This window comes from Ranitomeya variabilis, chromosome 2, assembly GCF_051348905.1.
Source record: "Ranitomeya variabilis isolate aRanVar5 chromosome 2, aRanVar5.hap1, whole genome shotgun sequence".
Lineage (NCBI taxonomy): Eukaryota > Metazoa > Chordata > Amphibia > Anura > Dendrobatidae > Ranitomeya > Ranitomeya variabilis.
Genome location: NC_135233.1, coordinates 644,362,817 through 644,382,790, shown reverse-complemented (window position 1 = coordinate 644,382,790; position 19,974 = coordinate 644,362,817). Strand labels below are relative to the sequence as shown.

At 43.7% G+C, this 19,974-nt stretch overlaps 1 protein-coding gene across 4 annotated transcripts in view; it reads right to left on the bottom strand.

The window, feature by feature from the left end:
• Positions 1–19,974, bottom strand: part of LOC143809795 (protein unc-93 homolog A-like) — a 60,139-nt gene that overhangs the window by 7,856 nt on the left and 32,309 nt on the right. For all 4 annotated transcript variants that reach the window (XM_077292798.1, XM_077292797.1, XM_077292796.1 and 1 more), the window contains exons 3-5: positions 19,024–19,205; positions 17,721–17,950; positions 5,301–5,429 (exon numbers count right to left, since the gene is read on the bottom strand). In XM_077292798.1, the coding sequence (XP_077148913.1) occupies positions 5,301–5,429; positions 17,721–17,950; positions 19,024–19,205 (541 nt within the window). The remainder of the gene's footprint in view (positions 1–5,300; positions 5,430–17,720; positions 17,951–19,023; positions 19,206–19,974) is intronic.

Sequence of the window (19,974 nt, the reverse complement as noted above, 5' to 3'; positions counted from 1 at the left end):
GCTATCACCACACAAACGTAACATCTATGTCATGAGCAAATAACTATGAAACATAGATTGTACATTTCTCAATGCAGTGTTAAATGAATTTGATAGTGTTTTTGGAGAATGTACAGACGTTATATATAGTAGAATCATAGAATGGTAGAGTTGGAAGGGACCTCCTGGGTTATCTGGTCCAACCCCCTGCTCAATGCAGGATTCACCAAATCATACCAGACAGATGTCTGTCCAGCCTCTATTTGAAGACTTCCATTGAATGGGAACTCGCCATCTCTTATGGCAGCCTGTTCCACTCATTGATTACCCTCACTGTCAAAAGTTTTTTCTAATATCTAATCTGTCTCTTCCCATTCAGTTTCATCCCATTGCTTCTATTCTTTCCTTGTGCAAATGAAAAGAAAGTTGATCCCTCTAATGTGACAGCCCTTCAGATATTTGTAGACAGCTATTACGTCTCTTCTCCGTCTTCTCTTTTGCCAGCTAAACATTCCCAAATCCTGTAAACGTTCCTCATAGGACATGGTTTGCAGACCAGTCACCATTCTGGTTGCTCTTCTCTGAACTTGCTCCAGTTTCTTCATGTCTTTCTTAAAATGTGGTGCCCAAAACTGGACACAGTATCCCAGATGAAGCCTGACCAAAGAGGAATAGAGGGGGATAATTACTTCAAGTAATCTAGACTGTATGCTTCTGTTAATGCAACCCAGAATTGTGCTTTCCTTTTTGCTGCTGCATCACACTGTTGACTCATGTTCAGTCTGTGATCTATTAGTATACCCAAGTCTTTTTCACATGTGATGTTGCTTAGCTCTATTCCTCCCATTCAGTATATGTGTTTGTCATTTTTCTTGCCCAGATGTAGGACTTTGCATTTCTCCCTGTTTAAAACCATTCTGTTAGTTGCTGCCCACAGTTCCAGTTTGTATCGATCTTTCATCTCTAATATTAGCTATCCCTCCTAACTTTGTGTCATCAGCAAATTTAATCAGTGCACCCTGAATCCCTTCATCATTCATCAATCATTGATAAAGATGTTGAACAACACAGGGTCCAGGACAGAGACCTGTGGTACTGTAATGCTCGTACCTAAGCTGAATGGCGCAAGCAGGGATTGTGGCCCCACTGCGTTAGAAACCAGACTTACCCTGGAAGGGCCTGACTAAGCAGCAACCTTGGTGTTCACTGGAGCCTCTAGTGGTGAGATCAGGCTTGTGCGGCAGGCATGTTCCAGGTACCACTCCAGGGCGGTGTCTGGCTGTAGCAACTGATCCCCTAGAAAAAGGTAGCTGGGGCAGCCCGAGGAAATGTTCAACAGATGCAGGCAGGCAAAGTAAGATGACAAGTACCATACATGCAGACAGGACCAGCTGACGGAGAGATGAGCAATGGTAAGTGCAACTGGATCAGTTGATGTAGAGATGAGCGCTGGCAGGTGCAATTGGAGTGGCTGACATTGAGATGAGCCCTGGCAGGTACAACCGGACCGGCTGATGTTGAGATGAGCAGGCAGGTGTAGCAGGACTGGTTCAGACTGGAGGAGCAAGAACAGTTTTGGGAAGGACTGGGATACAGTCAGGTACCAGTTTGGTAGAGGGATGGGTAGGAACTTGTACAGACTTGGAACAGTTTCAGGAAGGACTGGGACGCAGACAAATACGACTTGAATATGGGAACAAATAGGACCCAGTTCAGACTGTACAGACAAGAAGCCGAATGTGCAAAACAGGTGCAGAGCCACAGGTGCAGCTCAGATACAGAGCCACAGATGTGGTGCAGAAGCAGAGCCACAGGTGCAGAGCAGAAACAGAGCCACAGGTGCAGAGCAGAAGCAGAGTCGCAGGTGCACAACAGAAGCAGAGTCACAGGTGCAGTCAAGCATGGAATAGTTACAAGGAAAAAGTACACAGGATAAACAGGACCATGTATGCACAAGAACGATACAAGGACAGGAACAAGCAGGATAGACAACTTCACACAAGGTATTTACAATGAAGTAGCAAGTGTACACAAATATCACTAACGTTGTACAGAGATAACAGAATAGGGATAGGTGCTGGTACAGATACTGCAGGTTTAAGGAGTAGGAACAAGGACAGGCACATCAGGGAAGGGAAACATCCAGACTTGGATACAAACAGATACAAGGATAGGTCCTAATTCAGACAAGGACAGAATCAGGGTACAGGTTCAGAATGCAGGATTCAGGCCTGGGTACTCAGCCCCCAGAGTAACAGAAACAAGACATGTAACAGGACAGGACCTGGCCACTCAGTATTTGCACATAAACTGAAAGAGAATGTTGCTCCCATTGGTGGAGATGCCTTAAGTATCAGGTGCCTCTTGGCAATAGGCTGGGGACACATTAGGAAGGCGCACAAGGTCTCTTTAAGAATCAGGAAGGGTGAGTGCAGCCACCCTAAGCACACAGCTAAGAAGTATACACACAGCAAGCAGAGGACACGTGATTTACAGCTTACAGCAAGCAGAATAAAGAACTCGGTATATCTGCCTGGTGGCGGATGGGAAGTCGTGCAGTGGTGCTGGCAGGGATGTTACAGGTACCCCACTTGAGACATTTTTCCAACTGGATGTGCAGCCATTTATTACCACTGTCTGGGTCCGATCACTAAGCCAGTTATGAATTCACCTAACCGTAGCCTTGTCAATTCCACACTTGGTCATTTTTTCAATAAGGATGGTATGAGATACTTTATCAAATGCTTTGCTGAAGTCAAGATATACTATATCTACTGAGGTTTCCTGATCCACCCAGTCTGTGATTCTGTCACACAAGGAAATTAAGTTAGTTGGCTCTGGTTAATCACTTCACTCTCATCCAGGCGCTTGCATACATGTTGTTTAATAATTAGTTCAAAGATCTTTCTTAGTGATTCAGCAAATGCTTGTTGAGAAAGCGTAATCCTGATTGACTCATGTAGTCACTCAAAATCTCCACTGGCTTGTAAACTTTAGTGCTTCATGTTTTCCAATTTTGGGGAGATTAATGAAACAGGAAAAGATCCCAAATGATGCTTTACACGTGGTCAAAATTGTTGGTACTCCTCGCTTAATGACAGAAAAATCCACAATGGTCACAGAAATAACTTGAATCTGACAAAAGTAATAATAAGTAAAAAATCTATGAAAATGAACAAATGAAAGTCAGACATTGCTTTTCAACTATGCTTCCACAGAATAAAAAAAAATAAATAAAACTCATAAAATAGGCCTGGACAGAAATGATGGTACCCTTAGCTTAATATTTTGTTGCACAACCTTTTGAGGCAATCACTGTAATCAAACGATTCCTGTAACTGTCAATGAGACTTCTGCACCTCTCGACAGGTATTTTGGCCCACTCCTCAAGAGCAAACTGCTTCAGTTGTCTCATGTTTGAAGGTTGCCTTTTCCATATGGCATGTTTCAGCTCTTTCCAAAGATGCTCAATAGGATTTAGGTCAGGGCTCATAGAGGGCCACTTCAGAATAGTCCAATGCTTTCCCCTTAGCCATTCTTGGGTGTTTTTAGCTGTGTGTTTTGGGTCATTATCCTATTGCAAGACCCATGACCTGCGACTGAGACCACGCTTTCTGACACTGGGCAGCACATTTCTCTCTAGAATCCCTTGATAGTCTTGAGATTTCATTGTACCCTGCACAGATTCAAGACACCCTGTGCCAGATGCAGCAAAGCAGCCCCAGAACATCACAGAGCCTCCTCTATGTCACACACTAGGGACAGTGTTCTTTTCTTGATATGCTTCATTTTTCCATCTGTGAACATAGAGCTGATGTGCCTTGCCAAAAAAATCCATTTTTGTCTCATCTGTCCATAGAACATTCTCCCAGGAGCTTTGTGGCTTGTCATCATGTAGTTTGGCAAATTCCATTCTGGCTTTTTAATGATTTTTTTTCAACAATGGTGTCCTCCTTGGTCGTCTCCCATGAAGTCCACTTTGGCTCATACAACGACGGATGGTGCAATCTGACACTGATGTTCCTTGAGCTTGAAGTTCACCTTTAAATCTGTTTAGAAGTTTTTCTGGGCTCTTTTGTTACTATTCGTATTATCTGTCTCTTTGATTTGTCATCAATTTTCCCCCTGCGGCCACATCCAGGGAGGTTGGCTACAGTCCTATGGATCTTACATTTCTGAATATGTGCAACTGTAGTCACAGGAACATCAAGCTGTTTTGGTGATGGTCTTATAACTTTTACCTTTAACATGTTTGTCTATAATTTTCTTTCTACTCTCCAGAGACAACTCTTTCCTTCGCTTCCTCTGGTCCATGTTGAGTATGATACACACCATGTCACCAAACAGCACAGTAAGTATCTGTAGCCCTATATACAGGCCCACTCACTGATTCCAAGATTGTAGACACCTGTGATGCTAGTTAATGGACACACCTTGATTTAACATGTCCCTTTTGTCACATTATTTTCAAGGGTACCATCATTTCTGTCCAGGCCTATTTCATGAGTTTTATTTATTTTTTTAAAATTCTGTGGAAGCATGGTTGAAAAGCAAAGTCTGATTTTCATTTGTTCATTTTCATAGATCTTTTATTTATTATTACTTTTGCCAGATTCAAGTTACTTCTGTGACCACTGTTTGTTTTTCTGTCATAAAACGATGGGTACCAACAATTTTGACCACATGTGTATAAGCCGTAAGTTGAGACAATATGGAACAGTAATTCTTACACTGCACCTTCAATGCTGATAGTGAAATTACAGTAGAACTATATGGAATTCAGGCTGGGGTTAGACAAGTGTATAAAGAATCAATTGATTTTACAGAAAACTCAAAGGATTTTGTTTTGTATTGTCATCCATTTTCCAAGCATGCGCAATCTGTGTATCTGTATTTTCCATCCTTGTGTCATCTGTGTAATATCTGAGTAGCAGCCGTATTTATACATCATTGTTTTAAAAAGCACAAATGCAGCACAAAATCGGATGCTATATGGATGGTTTATGGATGCATCATATGGGAATTAATATTTTTTCTTCACACTTATAGACTTCAATGGACATGTCGAGTCTCATCTGAAATGCGGAAGAGACTAGTGCATGCTGCAATTTTTCACTACACTTCTCATTGACATGAATGTTAAACGAAAACTGATGAAGACTCATGCACCGCTTGACCCTTAAAAATACGTACTGTACATAGGATCCATTATTACCATTTTTTTTATCCAAAAACATACTATGAAGAACAAAGGTGAAAAGCAAAGACATTTGACCTTTCATAACTGTGTGGAAATGGTTTGTTAATGTATAGCTACTTACCAGTATAAGATCCAAGAAGAATGTAGATAACAGTGTTAGATGGCCGGCCAGATGTACTGTTTCCAGTTTGAGTGCTATCAGCTGGGCAGTCACCTGCTCCACATATAGTTTGATTTGGCGCATCCAGACCTGAAAACAAGATTTCAAATATTTAATCTATTAAGGGTCTTGTCATACAGCAACCTCTCTGAATATACCATATTACGATATACAGTATGAATGTCAAAGCAGTGATTCCCTGGTTTGGATCACCCTGTATCTGCCAAAATGATCCAAGGTGTCTATGCATTACATGGACATCCATTCATTTGACTATTCTAATGAGGCTTTGTCAGTGGTTACTTGGAAGCTCTAAAAATGGCTACCACCACAGGGTAGGGACTAGTTACTTTATTAATAAGATCCAAAGGATTGCCCTGGCCTTTACCCTTTAATCCCTATACAAGGATTTGGACTTACATAGGGAACCCTGGGTTGGAACCATGGCGTCAGCTGCTGGCCGATGGTGCAGACTGGCAGAAGTGGTCAGGTCGCCAGGTCAGAACTAGGAAGGCAGTCAATGTGCAAAATTAGAAGATGAAAGAATAATCAGGAAATGGGCCTAAGTAAATAACAGGAAAAACACTAGAACAATAGGAGCTTTGATCAAGTGGTATAAACCAGACAAGTACAGTGGGGAAAATAAGTATTTGATAAACTCCCAATTTTGCCAAGTTTTCCCACCTAAAAAGAATGGAGAGCTCTGTAATGTTTATCGTAGGTACACTTCAACTGCGAGAGACAGAATCTAAAAAAATTCAGAAAATCACATTGTATGATTTTTTCATAATTAATTTGCATTTGATAATTTCCTTTAATTTCTACCTGTTGTCTGTTCCATTTGCTCAACAGCAGGATACATTGATTCACAATCAGTGCTGCTTCATAACTGGACAGGATGATTTCACAGAAGTGTGATTGGCTTGGAGTTATATTGTGTTATTTAAGTGTTTTCTGTATTTTTTGAGTAGTATATATATATATATATATATATATATATATATATATATATATATATATATATATATACACTCACTGGCCACTTTATTAGGTACACCTGTCCAACTTCTTGTTAACACTTAATTTCTAATCAGCCAATCACATGGCGGCAACTCAGTGCATTTAGGCATGTAGACATGGTCAAGACAATCTCCTGCAGTTCAAACCGAGCATCAGTATGGGGAAGAAAGGTGATTTGAGTGCCTTTGAACGTGGCATGGTTGTTGGTGCCAGAAGGGCTGGTCTGAGTATTTCAGAAACTGCTGATCTACTGGGATTTTCACGCACAACCATCTCTAGGGTTTACAGATAATGGTCCGAAAAAGAAAAAAAATCCAGTGAGCGGCAGTTCTGTGGGCGGAAATGCCTTGTTGATGCCAGAGGTCAGAGGAGAATGGGCAGACTGGTTCGAGCTGATAGAAAGGCAACAGTGACTCAAATCGCCACCCGTTACAACCAAGGTAGGCCTAAGAGCATCTCTGAACGCACAGTGCGTCGAACTTTGAGGCAGATGGGCTACAGCAGCAGAAGACCACCCCGGGTACCACTCCTTTCAGCTAAGAACAGGAAACTGAGGCTACAATTTGTACAAGCTCATCGAAATTGGACAGTAGAAGATTGGAAAAACGTTGCTTGGTCTGATGAGTCTCGATTTCTGCTGCGACATTCGGATGGTAGGGTCAGAATTTGGCGTAAACAACATGAAAGCATGGATCCATCCTGCCTTGTATGGAGCATCTTTGGGATGTGCAGCCGACAAATCTGCGGCAACTGTGTGATGCCATCATGTCAATATGGACCAAAATCTCTGAGGAATGCTTCCAGCACCTTGTTGAATCTATGCCACGAAGAATTGAGGCAGTTCTGAAGGCAAAAGGGGGTCCAACCCGTTACTAGCATGGTGTACCTAATAAAGTGGCCGGTGAGTGTATGTAAAGCTGGATGTGTCCTTTAGTCCGAAGCAGGTATAGGCAATGCCTGCGCCTTCGTGGTGTGACCGGAGTCAGAAGGGAGGACACATCTAGTGTTAGTAGACCAGGAGGAGGACGAGGCTGGAGGAGGAGCGTGGCACCAGAGTCAGCGCCTACATAGTAAAATTGCACTGGATAGCGTGGTATGCGCACATTTTATTTAAATATGTAATGCAGACAATGCGCTGCAGGAGAGCGGGTAAGGTGAGTAGGAGTGGGTTTATTTGTATGCATGTATGGAACAACAGCAGCATAGGCAGGATGGGGAGCATATAATAGGATGGGGGACCAGGATGGGGTAGCATATTCCAGGACGGTAGACCAGGATGGGGGAGCATATAATAGGATGGGGACCAAGATAGTGGAGCATATAATAGGATGAAGGACCAAGGTGGGGGAGCATATACAAGAATGGGGGAGCATATACCAGGACTAGCTATTGAACCCGTTCAACGCCCATGGGGTGAGTATTTTTATTGGTGCATTTTTGTGCTATATTAAAGGGAACCTGTCTCTAGAAATAACGCTGTTAACCTGCATATATGCGGCTAATCTGCAGGATAACAGCGTTATTATGCTGCCCAGCGCCTGCACTCAGATGAATGCAGTGGGGAGTAAATGAATTTTATTCTCCCCGGCAGCATTCGATTTCAGTAATGGGGCAGGGGCACTGCAAGTTCAGTAATTCCTCTGAGAATACAGAGCGGCCGCTGTAACCGCAACCCCCAGCTCTGACTGACAGACCTCAATGTAGAGCCAGTGTCAGTCAGGGCCGGGCGGCGCAGTTACAGCTGCCAAGCTATGACCGAATCGGCACTGCCCTATTTTCTTGACAGTGCCTTGATATGGCACCGGAGTCAGTGCGTGCACCTACCATATCCAGTGCCATTTTTTCATTTTTTTAAGACACTGAGCATATACAGTGTTTTCAATAAAATGATGCCGAAGATCACGGTATGCACACACGCTATCTCCGGTGCCATTTTATTGAAGTAATGTACTACAATGTCAACATAGCACCACCCATTGCCATCATCTCTATGGCCGGCGCGTGCGCACTGCTATGTTGACGTTGTAGTACATTACTTCAATAAAATGGGGCTGGAGTCAGCACATGCACTTACCGTGATCTCCTGCGCCATTTTATTGAAGACACTGTATATGCAAATTCGCAGAAATGTACCAATAAAAATGCTCGCCACCAGGGCATACAATGGACTCAATAGCTACTATATATATGCAAATTGTTTTCACTCTCAAATATACCATGAATATACTATATGAAGCCTATGTCTGCAATAGCTAAGCCAAAAGTAAACAGAAAATATCAAAATAAAATGCATCTCATTAGAGTAAGGTGAACTAATATGACAAAACTATGATCATAATACTAATAAATATTAAAGATGAAATTCTCATATATATGCCATTAGATGGTGCTTTCTTTTTCCCCTTCTCTGTCTTGACGTTTACAGTACCATTTAATGGGAGATATATAAATGCTTATGAGATCCATTAGGGTGGGCTATAGTTCCATTGTTGTCATTCACATCTCCACATCTTTGTATCAGGGTTTATTCGTTTTGTCTGGTGCACTTATTCTCACATTAAAATAATTTTTATCTCACAATATTTATGTATCACTCTTTTTTATATGCATCATAATATATTTCATTCCCACCCTCTCTCACCTTGTCTTTTTCACTATATTTCACAATATTGTCTTCGCTGCTGGCAGTTAATTTGCTCTATTTGGAGGTTAATTTAAGATTAACGCACTTTTATTGTGTATTTTTGATGCATTTCATACGTCTCCTTTAACATTATTATGTGTATACATCATTATGGATTGTACTAATGTCACTTGTAGGGATTTCACTCACTCAGGTGCGTCGGCTGACACTTAGGAGGCAGGTTCCAACAAAAGTTCAAAGGTTTATTGCTTCATAAACCAGTTTAGCATCAACAGGAAAACAAATAGCCTTTAACTCAGGCAAAAGGGAAAAAACAAGTGTCCATTCCTTCAGGCTCAGTGCTGGAGCCTTCACACACTGGAGGCTAGCACCTCCACACATATCCCACTGTGTTAAACATTAGCCTGTCTTATATAGAGCTAACCACACCCAGTAACCCATCACATGATTAGCCATGTGGTCTGACATCACCACAGGTCCTGACAGACATATAGGTAGCTATGGTTACATCACAGCGGCAAGCCATCTATGCGACACATATCTCCCGTCGATTAGACACCCTTTAGCCACGCTACATGCCTCCCCCCTCTGCCTAAAGCTGTGGGGCTTGGCACTTTCCCCCACTAGACAAGGGATTCTTGACAGGGCATCAGCATTACCGTGCAGCTTTCCGGCCCTATGTTCCACATGGAAACAGAAGTCTTGCAGGGCTAAGAACCAACGGGTGACCCTAGCATTTCTACCCTTCGTTTCCCTCATCCACCTAAGTGGGGCATGGTCAGATATCAATCTAAATTTACGTCCCAGCAGATAGTACCGTAATGTATCCACCGCCCATTTTATGGCCAAGCACTCCTTCTCAACGACTGAGTAGTTCTTTTCAGACGAGGACAACTTCCTACTCAGATAGAGGACAGGATGCTCCTCCCCATGTAGCTCTTGGGAAAGGACTGCTCCCACCCCGACATCTGAGGCATCTGTCTGAAGAATAAACTCTTTTTTGAAGTTTGGGGCCATCAGAACGGGTTGCTTACACAAAGCCTCTTTCATTTCTTGGAAGGCTGACTCTGTTTCTTCGGACCACTTAACCATTACTGATTTTGTCCCTTTTAGCAGGTCAGTCAGAGGCGCAGCCATCGTGGCGAAGTTTGGGATGAACCTCCTGTAATATCCCACGATTCCCAGGAAGGCTTTAACTTGCTTCTTGGAAACTGGTTTTGGCCATGTTTGAATTGCCTCCACTTTACTGATTTGGGGTTTTATTTCTCCACGACCCACTATGTATCCAAGGTACTTAGCTTCTTCTTTACCCAAGGCACACTTCTTCAGGTTTATTGTAAATCCGGCCTCTCTTATAGCATCAAACACCGCTTGGACCTTTTCCAGATGACTCTCCCAGTCCGGGCTAAAGATGACGATATCATCCAGGTACGCAGCAGCGTATGCCTTATGGGGTGCAAGGATTCTATCCATAGCCCACTGGAAGGTCGCTGGAGCTCCCTGTAGGCCAAACGGCATCCGGACATACTGGAAACATCCATCTGGTGTAGAAAACGCCGTCTTTTCCTTGGCTTCCTGTGCCATGGGGATCTGCCAATACCCCTTCGTCAAATCCAAGGTGGTTATGTACCTGGCAGGTCCAAGCCTTTCGATGAGCTCATCAACGCGGGGCATGGGATAAGCGTCAAACTTGGAGACCTCATTCATATTCCGATAGTCGTTGCAAAACCTCCACTCTCCATCAGGTTTTGGGACCAGGACAATTGGGCTCGACCAACCGCTCTTGGATTCCTCAATGACTCCAAGCTTCAACATACGCTCCACTTCCTTGGAGATAACTTCTCGACGAGCCTCAGGAATACGATAGGGCTTCACGTTCACCCGCACATGTGGCTCTGTTAGGACCTCGTGCGCTATGACCTTCGTGTGTCCTGGCAACTCTGAAAACAGGTCCCTGTTTTTCTGGAGTAACTCCCGGCACTGTTGTTTCTGGGTCTTCGATAGCGTCTCCGCTATAGTAACCGCTCCAACCTCACCTTCTGGGTTGCTTAACAACGATGGAGTTACTGTCGGCTCTCTATCTTGCCACGGCTTGATGAGATTGACATGGTATACTTGGAATGGTTTCCGTCTTCCTGGTTGGTGAATTTTATAATTTACTTCACCAAGTTTCTCGACAACCTCATATGGCCCTTGCCATTTGGCCAAGAACTTGCTTTCCACCGTCGGAACTAACACAAGAACCCGGTCTCCCGGATTGAACTGCCTCACTCTTGCAGACCGGTTGTAGATTCTGGCCTGAGCTTCTTGTGCCTGGAGGAGGTGTTCTTTCATGATAGGCATCACCTTTGCAATTCTCTGCTGCATCAGGGCCACATGCTCAATGACGCTTCTGTGGGACGTGACTTCGGCTTCCCAGGTTTCCTTGGCTATATCCAGGAGTCCTCGCGGATGTCGGCCATATAGAAGCTCAAACGGTGAGAATCCTGTGGAGGCCTGTGGAACTTCACGAATGGAAAACATCAGGTAGGGTAAGAGATAATCCCAGTCTCTACCATCTTTCTCTATAGCTTTTCTGAGCATGCTCTTCAGTGTCTTGTTAAATCTCTCAACAAGGCCATCTGACTGGGGATGGTACACCGAGGTCCTCAACTGGGAGATTTTCAGGGCTTTGCACAACTCCCTCATCACTTTGCTCATGAAAGGTGTCCCCTGGTCAGTCAGGATCTCCTTCGGCAGACCTGTCCGGGAAAAGACATGGACCAACTCGCGGGCTATACTCTTTGAGGAAGAATTTCTCAGAGGAATTGCCTCAGGATAGCGTGTGGCATAGTCCAGGATGACTAATATATACTGATGGCCCCGGGCTGATTTAACTAAGGGACCGACCAAGTCCATGGCAATTCTCTCGAACGGCACCTCAATAATGGGCAGGGGCACAAGGGGGTTCCGGAAATGAGGATTGGGAGCAGTTAGCTGACATGTAGGGCAGGACCTGCAGTAGTTCACTATTTCCCGGTGACACCCAGGCCAATAGAACCTCTGCACAACCCGTTCCTGCGTTTTTTCCACCCCTAGGTGTCCACCCAAGATGTGTGAATGGGCCATGTCCAACACCTTCCTTCTATATGGACCCGGCACTAGCAACTGCTCTACCAACTCCTCCCTTATTTTCGTGACCCGGTACAACAACTCCCCACTCATCAGAAAATGGGGAAATCTTGTGTCTGCCCCTGGCTCCTGTACCACCCCGTCAATAACTGTGACATTATTAAAGGCTTCCCTCAGAGTGGGGTCCCTATGTTGGGCAGTCCCAAAATTTTCACCGGTTACCTCTAACTCCATAGTGTCAGATGCAGGGGATACTTCCTCCTCATCCCCAACCAGCACACAAAAAGGAAACCTGTCTGTCTCTGGGTGTGGTGACATCCTTCCAGGGTTCACTGGTTCCCTACTCTTGCTAAGGAGCTCAGAACCTTTTCCCCACAAATCCCAAAACAGACAGAAATCCCGGCCAATAATTATAGGGTGCAACAAGTCCTGCACGACGCCGACTATGTGGGACTCAGTGCCACATGCCGTTTCAATGTCCACCCTGGCCAAAGGGTAGTCCTTGGCATCACCGTGTATGCACCGCACGCCGACCTTCTTTCCCGGGAGCAGGTGGAGAGGGAAAGTGGCCCTCACCAGGGTCACTAAGCTCCCTGAGTCTAACAGCGCCGTTGCTGCTCGACCGTTCACCCTTACGGGACACGCTTGAGGTCCCTCGTTGGGCGGAGAGTTCACACTGCAGGCTGGATACGCATAGTATGATCAACGGCGTCCCATGCTGCAGTCCATCTGCTCAGTGGTCTGGGAACAACGGGCAGCTATATGTCCTGGCCCGTGGCACCTCCAGCAAATAATATCACCCGTAGGGACCTTGGGCACCACCTCCCCCGCCCTTTGTGACCTTGGATGCGCCACCCCTTTTTGGGACTCAGCAGCTTTCTGGGACCCCCAGTACGGCACTGGCTGCCTCCCAAAGGCGCCTTCCAACCCTTGGTATCTCTCGACCAGTCCGATCAGTTCGTCGGCATTCTGGGGATCACCCTGGGCAACCCAAGTCTGTATGGACCTCGGGAGGGAATGCACAAACTGATCCATCATTACTCGTTCCACCATCTGTGCAGGTGTACATGACTCTGTCTGCAGCCATTTCTGGACCAGGTGCAACAGATCAAACATTTGAGAGCGAGGCGGTTTGTCCCGGTGATAGGCCCAGCTGTGAACTCGCTGTGCCCTGACAGTCAGTGTCACCCCCAAACGTGCATCTCGACTTTCAACTTGTGATACTCTTTGGCATCCTGCAAGGTCAAATCATAGTACGCCTTCTGGGGTTCTCCCGTCAGGTATGGCGCCAGTACCTCTGCCCACTGCTCTGGCGGAAGTTTTTCCCTCTCAGCGACCCTCTCAAACACCGTCAGGAAGGCCTCAACATCATCCCCGGGAGTCATTTTTTGCAATGCGCGTCATACCGTCTTCCGGACGTGGGTGTCATCAGCCAGACCTGGGGTTGGGGTGCTCGTCTTGCCCTGGATGGCAAACGCCAGAAGCTGCATCTGCTGCCGTTGCTCCTGCTGGTTCTGTTGAATCTGCTGCCGTTGCTCCTGCTGGCTCTGCCGTTGCTCCTGCTGGCTCTGTTGTATCTGCTGCTGGCTCTGTTGTATCTGCTGCATCAACAGCCTGTTGGTCTCTTGCTGCGACTGGAGCACGTGTTTCAGCAGATCCTCCATTTTCCCCGGCAAAGCTTGCTGGCTTACAACAGACTTGACCCAGGACATCCAATAACAGACTCTTCGTCTCCGCTGGGAACGCTGCCCGCACGTCTACCACCAATTGTAGGGATTTCAGTCACTCAGGTGCGTCGGCTGACACTTAGGAGGCAGGTTCCAACAAAAGTTCAAAGGTTTATTGCTTCATAAACCAGTTTAGCATCAACAGGAAAACAAATAGCCTTTAACTCAGGCAAAAGGGAAAAAACAAGTGTCCATTCCTTGAGGCTCAGTGCTGGAGCCTTCACACACTGGAGGCTAGCACCTCCACACATATCCCACTGTGCTAAACATTAGCCTGTCTTATATAGAGCTAACCACACCCAGTAACCCATCACATGATTAGCCATGTGGTCTGACATCACCACAGGTCCTGACAGACATATAGGTAGCTATGGTTACATCACAGCGGCAAGCCATCTATGCGACACATATCTCCCGTCGATTAGACACCCTTTAGCCACGCTACACACTTTATTACCTAAGTTAATACCTCGCTCCCCTTTTTAATATTATTACCTATGTACTCCCCAAGGGAACACATAAGCGCCCTCCACTGCATGCTTTTACTATCATGTGCGTTCCAGCTTGAAGAACAAAAACACATCCATTTTGCATGTTATCAGTCACGTATTCTCTGAGCATTATCACATGTGCGCTCCAGCATGGAACAAACAAATATGCCAGCCCTGTACATTATCATGTGTCCTCTTCATATTAATATTGTCATATGTGTGCAGCGCCACTATCAGGCCATTACTGCCATTACTGGTGTATGGGGCCCGGTGAGCAGAAGCAAAGGGGGGGAACATGGACTAGGTGAGACATGCCGAGTAGCCTGTGCTGAGGCAGCACAGCCAAGCCACTGTATAAATGGCCTAGCAGACTGCGTGGCACTATGGAGCCTGGGCTAATTAATTTACTTTGCTTTATTAACTACGTGGCCCCAGTCTCTCATAGCTGCAGCTACTTACATTGCATGGCTGCAGCAGTGGGGACCAGCTGTGACTGACATCAGTGATGTCACATCCTTCCAGCCCGTCCTCTGTCCTAAGCTACTGGTGCACCCCAGGCCCTTGAGGCACATTATATGCAGGAGTTGAAGGCACAAAAGTGATCAGGGGTGTGTTCCCGCCCGATTGCACGTCCACGGGACCGCCCGATCTCCCATTTCCCCATGCATCCTCTGATTCATCCACTCGCTGGCCCACCTGCCCGCTACTCTTCTTGTGCCCCCTTCCTGCTTGTGCAGTGTGAAGTTAAAGGCCGTCTCTGTGTGCTGCCTGCTTGCAATCTACTAAATACTAAGTTCAACCCTAATGACTGCTGTCTGTCTGCCTGCAATAAGATACAGTTGCCTGTATCACCTTAAAGGGGATAAAGTGTTAACCTAATACTTATACCCTATGCACAACATATGGGATAATTATTAGGGCCAGTTCACCTGGCGGTTCTTCAATTAGAAGTTTTGCATGGACAGCCATGCTGACATTCTGCTGAATATCCATGGCACAGTTTACGTCATGCCTCCCATTTAGCTCTATGGGAGACAGTGATGAGGATTGTGAAAGGTCGAATAAGGACCTGTCCCCACCAAAATTCTACTTGAAAATCTTCTGTGTGAGCTTACCCTTACAATCAAGTGGCTGCAGGCATGCCCATTCAGCTCATTTTAGGGGGCAATGAAATTTACGGGGGCCCCCTTTCTTGTGATCAGTGGGGATTTGCAGAAGTAAATCCTCTAACTGCCCCTTGAAATGAATGGAGCAGCTGGTCAGACATACCTGCAGCTGTTCAATTCATTTGACTGAGAGTTCCGGAAATAGCTGGAACTCCTATTGAAATTAATGAAGCAGCCACATGCATGTCTGACCAGCCGCTCCGTTCATTTCAGGATGCAATCGTGTATTTTATTTTTGTAATTTCTCCATCATCATATTTCAATAGCTATAACTTTGTTGCCATTGATGTAGCTATATGGGTCTTGTTTAATGCAGGACAAGTTGTAGTTTTTAATGCCACCATTTTGGGTTACACATAAATTACAGATTAATCTATTAACTCTTTCTGAAGTTGTTGGGAAAAACAGCAATATTGCCACTGATTTTTCACATTGTAAATTTTGCAACATCACCTTATTCTCTGGGTCTGTATGATTGTAGTAATAACAAATCCTTTTTTTTACATTATACTACTTGTGCCCCCTTCAAAAATCAGTAATTGTCTTTTCTTCATTGCTGCCTCTCAAGATCCATAACTTTACTTGTCTTTCTATGGAGCTATGTAAGGCTTGATTTGGGTGGGGCAAAAAAGGGAAAAAATGGCAATTCTGGCAGTGATTTTGCTGTTGCTGTTTTTAACGTTACATGTCAGTATCTATATAATAAAAAAAAATACATAAAACCATGGAGTTATAGCTCTGGTACTCATACATTTAATAATTGGGACCACTTCTTGGTCTGTACAAATCAGTTTGCTGCACTTGTCTGATATTATGACAAATAGGATTAGAATGAGAGCTATCGGCATTGTGTATAAATACTCAATTACCGAAAAACATAGAGTCAAAAAATCTATTCAAAATATCATCAGTTTATTGAAAAGATTACAAGACAGGTATACAAAAAAAATGTAACTATAAGTAGACAAAGTCAATAGAAAAGCTCAGGTGATACAAGACTAGCTTATCCAAAAATTCAGGGTAGTGGGTAAGGGATATAAGCCAAGAAAAAATATATATACTTAAGAAAGATAATCATAGTAAAGTGCTAGTGCCTAAACATTGCATTATACCTTTGTTAAATACATCATGTCTCTCAATTGGTGCTACTAATGCAGTTTGGAGTATCTCAGTGTAGAAAAAACTCACACTGTTCCAAGGTAATTTCCCAGATAAATTTTAAACAAGCTCAGATGCATAAAAACAAAGGAGAAAGTGGTCATTCAAGGCTCTTACCCATATTTCCCACCTAGATAGGCTAGTCACCAGCCCAAATGCATGCTTTGCCCCTTCGTCAGGGGACTGGTGAGGATGTGGTGCAGAAGTGGAGATTTTCAAAGAGAGGGCGGTGGGACAGTGCAAGGTTCGAGGGGTGGAGAGGGAGCTGGAATGGAGGCGGAGCTGGGGTGGAGCTTGGGTGGAGTCTCATGGGGGCCCAAAAAGTCTGCCAGCATGGGGCCCTGAAATTCCTGGTGGCAGCTCTGTATGTATGCTCCAGCTTGAAGCCCATAAACACTATGGAAACGTACAAATATGACCGCCCTGCATGCTGTCAGTCAAGCGTCCTCTTAATATTTTCACATGTTCGTCCGCTCCAGCTTGAAGCGCATAAACTCTGCGGAAATACCTTGAACTACTGCTTCCTCTTACCTCATGCATCTCAGTCTGGAATGTTTATCATGCGTTCCAGCTTGGAACACATCATGTATCATCCCAGTGCACCTACCTACTAGGACCCCGCTCCACCGCAGGCACCACCCATGGTAAGGTACCATAAAAGTGTACTATAAGATACACCACCACTTTATTTTTTTAAAAAATCCTATCTTCCTCCCCAAAATTGGAGGTGTGTCTTACGGTCTTGTGCATCTTGTAGTCCGCAAAATACGGTAATTTCCACAGGTGGATAAAAAACATGCAAAGATAAATTGCGGATGTCCATATGAAATGGAGCAAGAGGCATGGAGCATGGAATGTAATGAACATCGATAATGCAGCTTCTGTGTACTGGTAATATGAAAAGTACTTTAAAGCCTTTATCAACTATTTTAAGTTAACAATAAGAAAGTTGCACATATCAATAGGAATTTCAGAAAGAAGACTGAGGAAATATGTTAATTCCACCACCATGTGAGTCAATATAATTATAATATATTACTGCTGTTATAACATGTACATTTTACCTGCATTTGGTGTTAGATGAAATACCAAAGAAGAAATAAGATTTCCCCAAACACGGCAAGTTTGGCAGATTAAAAAAAATATCCCAAAATACTGGTTTACAACATCTTTGGATAATTTTCCACATGTTTCTGCATATTTGGTTCCAGTTATTGTTATATAAGTACTCTTGCTTGCCCACAGGGGTCCACCTCCTAGGCCAACAAGTATTGAGGAAATAATGAGTGTAGGCCTAAAAGAGAACATATACACTTTCAAATTAGTTGTTTAGCGTCATATTATCATCTTTCTTATCACCCTTTTGAAATGTTCATGACAAAATTATCACTATATGAAGAATCAACTAGTAAGATCGTCTACTAGGAAATAAGAAGAACCTATATTGGACCTATGTGGACACATGTTTATGCCATCACCATATGTCGTAATACTCAGGCCAGGTGTTTCACTGTGTAATTAGCTGCCATGTGTAGGCCAACATAGCATATGGTGTCTTCTTGTCCCTCAGGTAGTGTAGGTTCAAAGGGCAGCAAGTATGGCTAAACACCCCGAGTGGTCAGTGGGGGTGGAGTGGTGAGCAAGGGACTGTTTAAGTAAGTAGGTCACGGTTTAAGCAGTCCTGGTATAGAGATGGGTTTGACCGACTAAAGTGAATTGTTAAGGCTGATTCCAGTCAAGGGCATGTGTATCAGATGCAAAGAAGGCTAAATAGCTTGATGCTATCTAGTGTCCTGTATAATAAGAAGGTGTTGACAGTATCGAAATATTAAAGGTGGGATCACCTCGACTTAGCTTCTTCTACCTGTGATTTAAATTGTTTGATTCTGTGCCAGAGAGGACTCATTACAAATCTTGTATTTCAAGTTGACAAAGGTGTCTGTTGCCAGCAAACTTGGTGTTGGGCTTCTTTTCGACAACTAGAACTACATCTGCACCTTGGGAGGACTTTGCAGTCATACCAGAGCACCGTTAAAATGTACTTCTATTTTGTGTACAGGATAAACGCTAGTAGACCAAAACAGCTTGGCCTAAATATTCAGTTTTTAAATACACTCAGATTCTTTCACATTTTCTTAATTCTTTGATTTGACTAATATAAAATACACTTTATGTTCTTGTAATTGAATGGCTCCTCTCCTTTTTCCCATTTGTACCTTCTGGCTTTCCTTTTTTCCTTCACAAATTTAGAATAACTTATAGCTGGGTAGTGTCGCCTAGTCTGTCAATCTTCCTCCCTTTGTATTGTTTTTAGCCAACTACTTTAAAAAAAAAAGCAAATAAAGACGTTTTACAAAGAAAAATTACCAGCTTGGGTAGAAGTTGCAAAGACTGTAGGAAATGAAGCAAAACATTGATGCTACAATCGTCCATTTGCATCCAATTTTCTTTATAAGTAGAGGAGGTAGCAGTAGGGAAGAAAGACTGAGGGACACATACATTACACTTAGTGATGCAACACCAAGTCCTTCTATATTATTGAGACTGCTCTGTAACAGAAGAGAAGTTAAATACATATAGCAAGAAAATCCAACTTATACGCTATTTAGTATATTGAAAAATTCTAGATTTTTATACATTTGCCGGAAAAGTGTAGGGACACTAAACTCTATAGACTTCAGTAGGTTTTTACTACAACATAGACAAAATGCATGTAAAAAAATATGAATATAAATGACATGTAATTTTATATACAGTCTTAATTACAACTTTAAAGGAAATGTGTCATCAGAAAATGATCTATTGCTTGAATCAGGTTTTTGCGCAAAATATAAATAAATAAATATATCTTGAATTTCCATGTCACAATCTTTATTCAACATAAACAAATTGGAAGTCTTGCAAGTTTGACACTGGCCACTGGGGATTTCTAGAATCTAAGATATTGTTATTTTAGAAAATCCACAATGAACAAACTCTCGCCCTATATTTTCCATTGAAGCATCTAATTAACCTGTACAAAAGTCATTGTGAAGGGAGGGGGAGATTCCATATGTGACATCACCTATAGTGATTGGTAGATCATGTGTTATTAACTGTGTATTATCAGTCACTGTAACCCTGACTCTGATGATAAGAAGCCTGCCGAGATCTCTTCCCAAAAGGACACGTAGCATAAGTCTAAGGATGCTTTCATATTACGTCTAGGATGATATTTGCTGGACCCATCGGGGCATATCTCCAAACCCCCAGCAAAACGGGATCCGAATGCATGCGCCTATGGAGAGATAGACTGTAATGGTGATGTGCATCATTTTT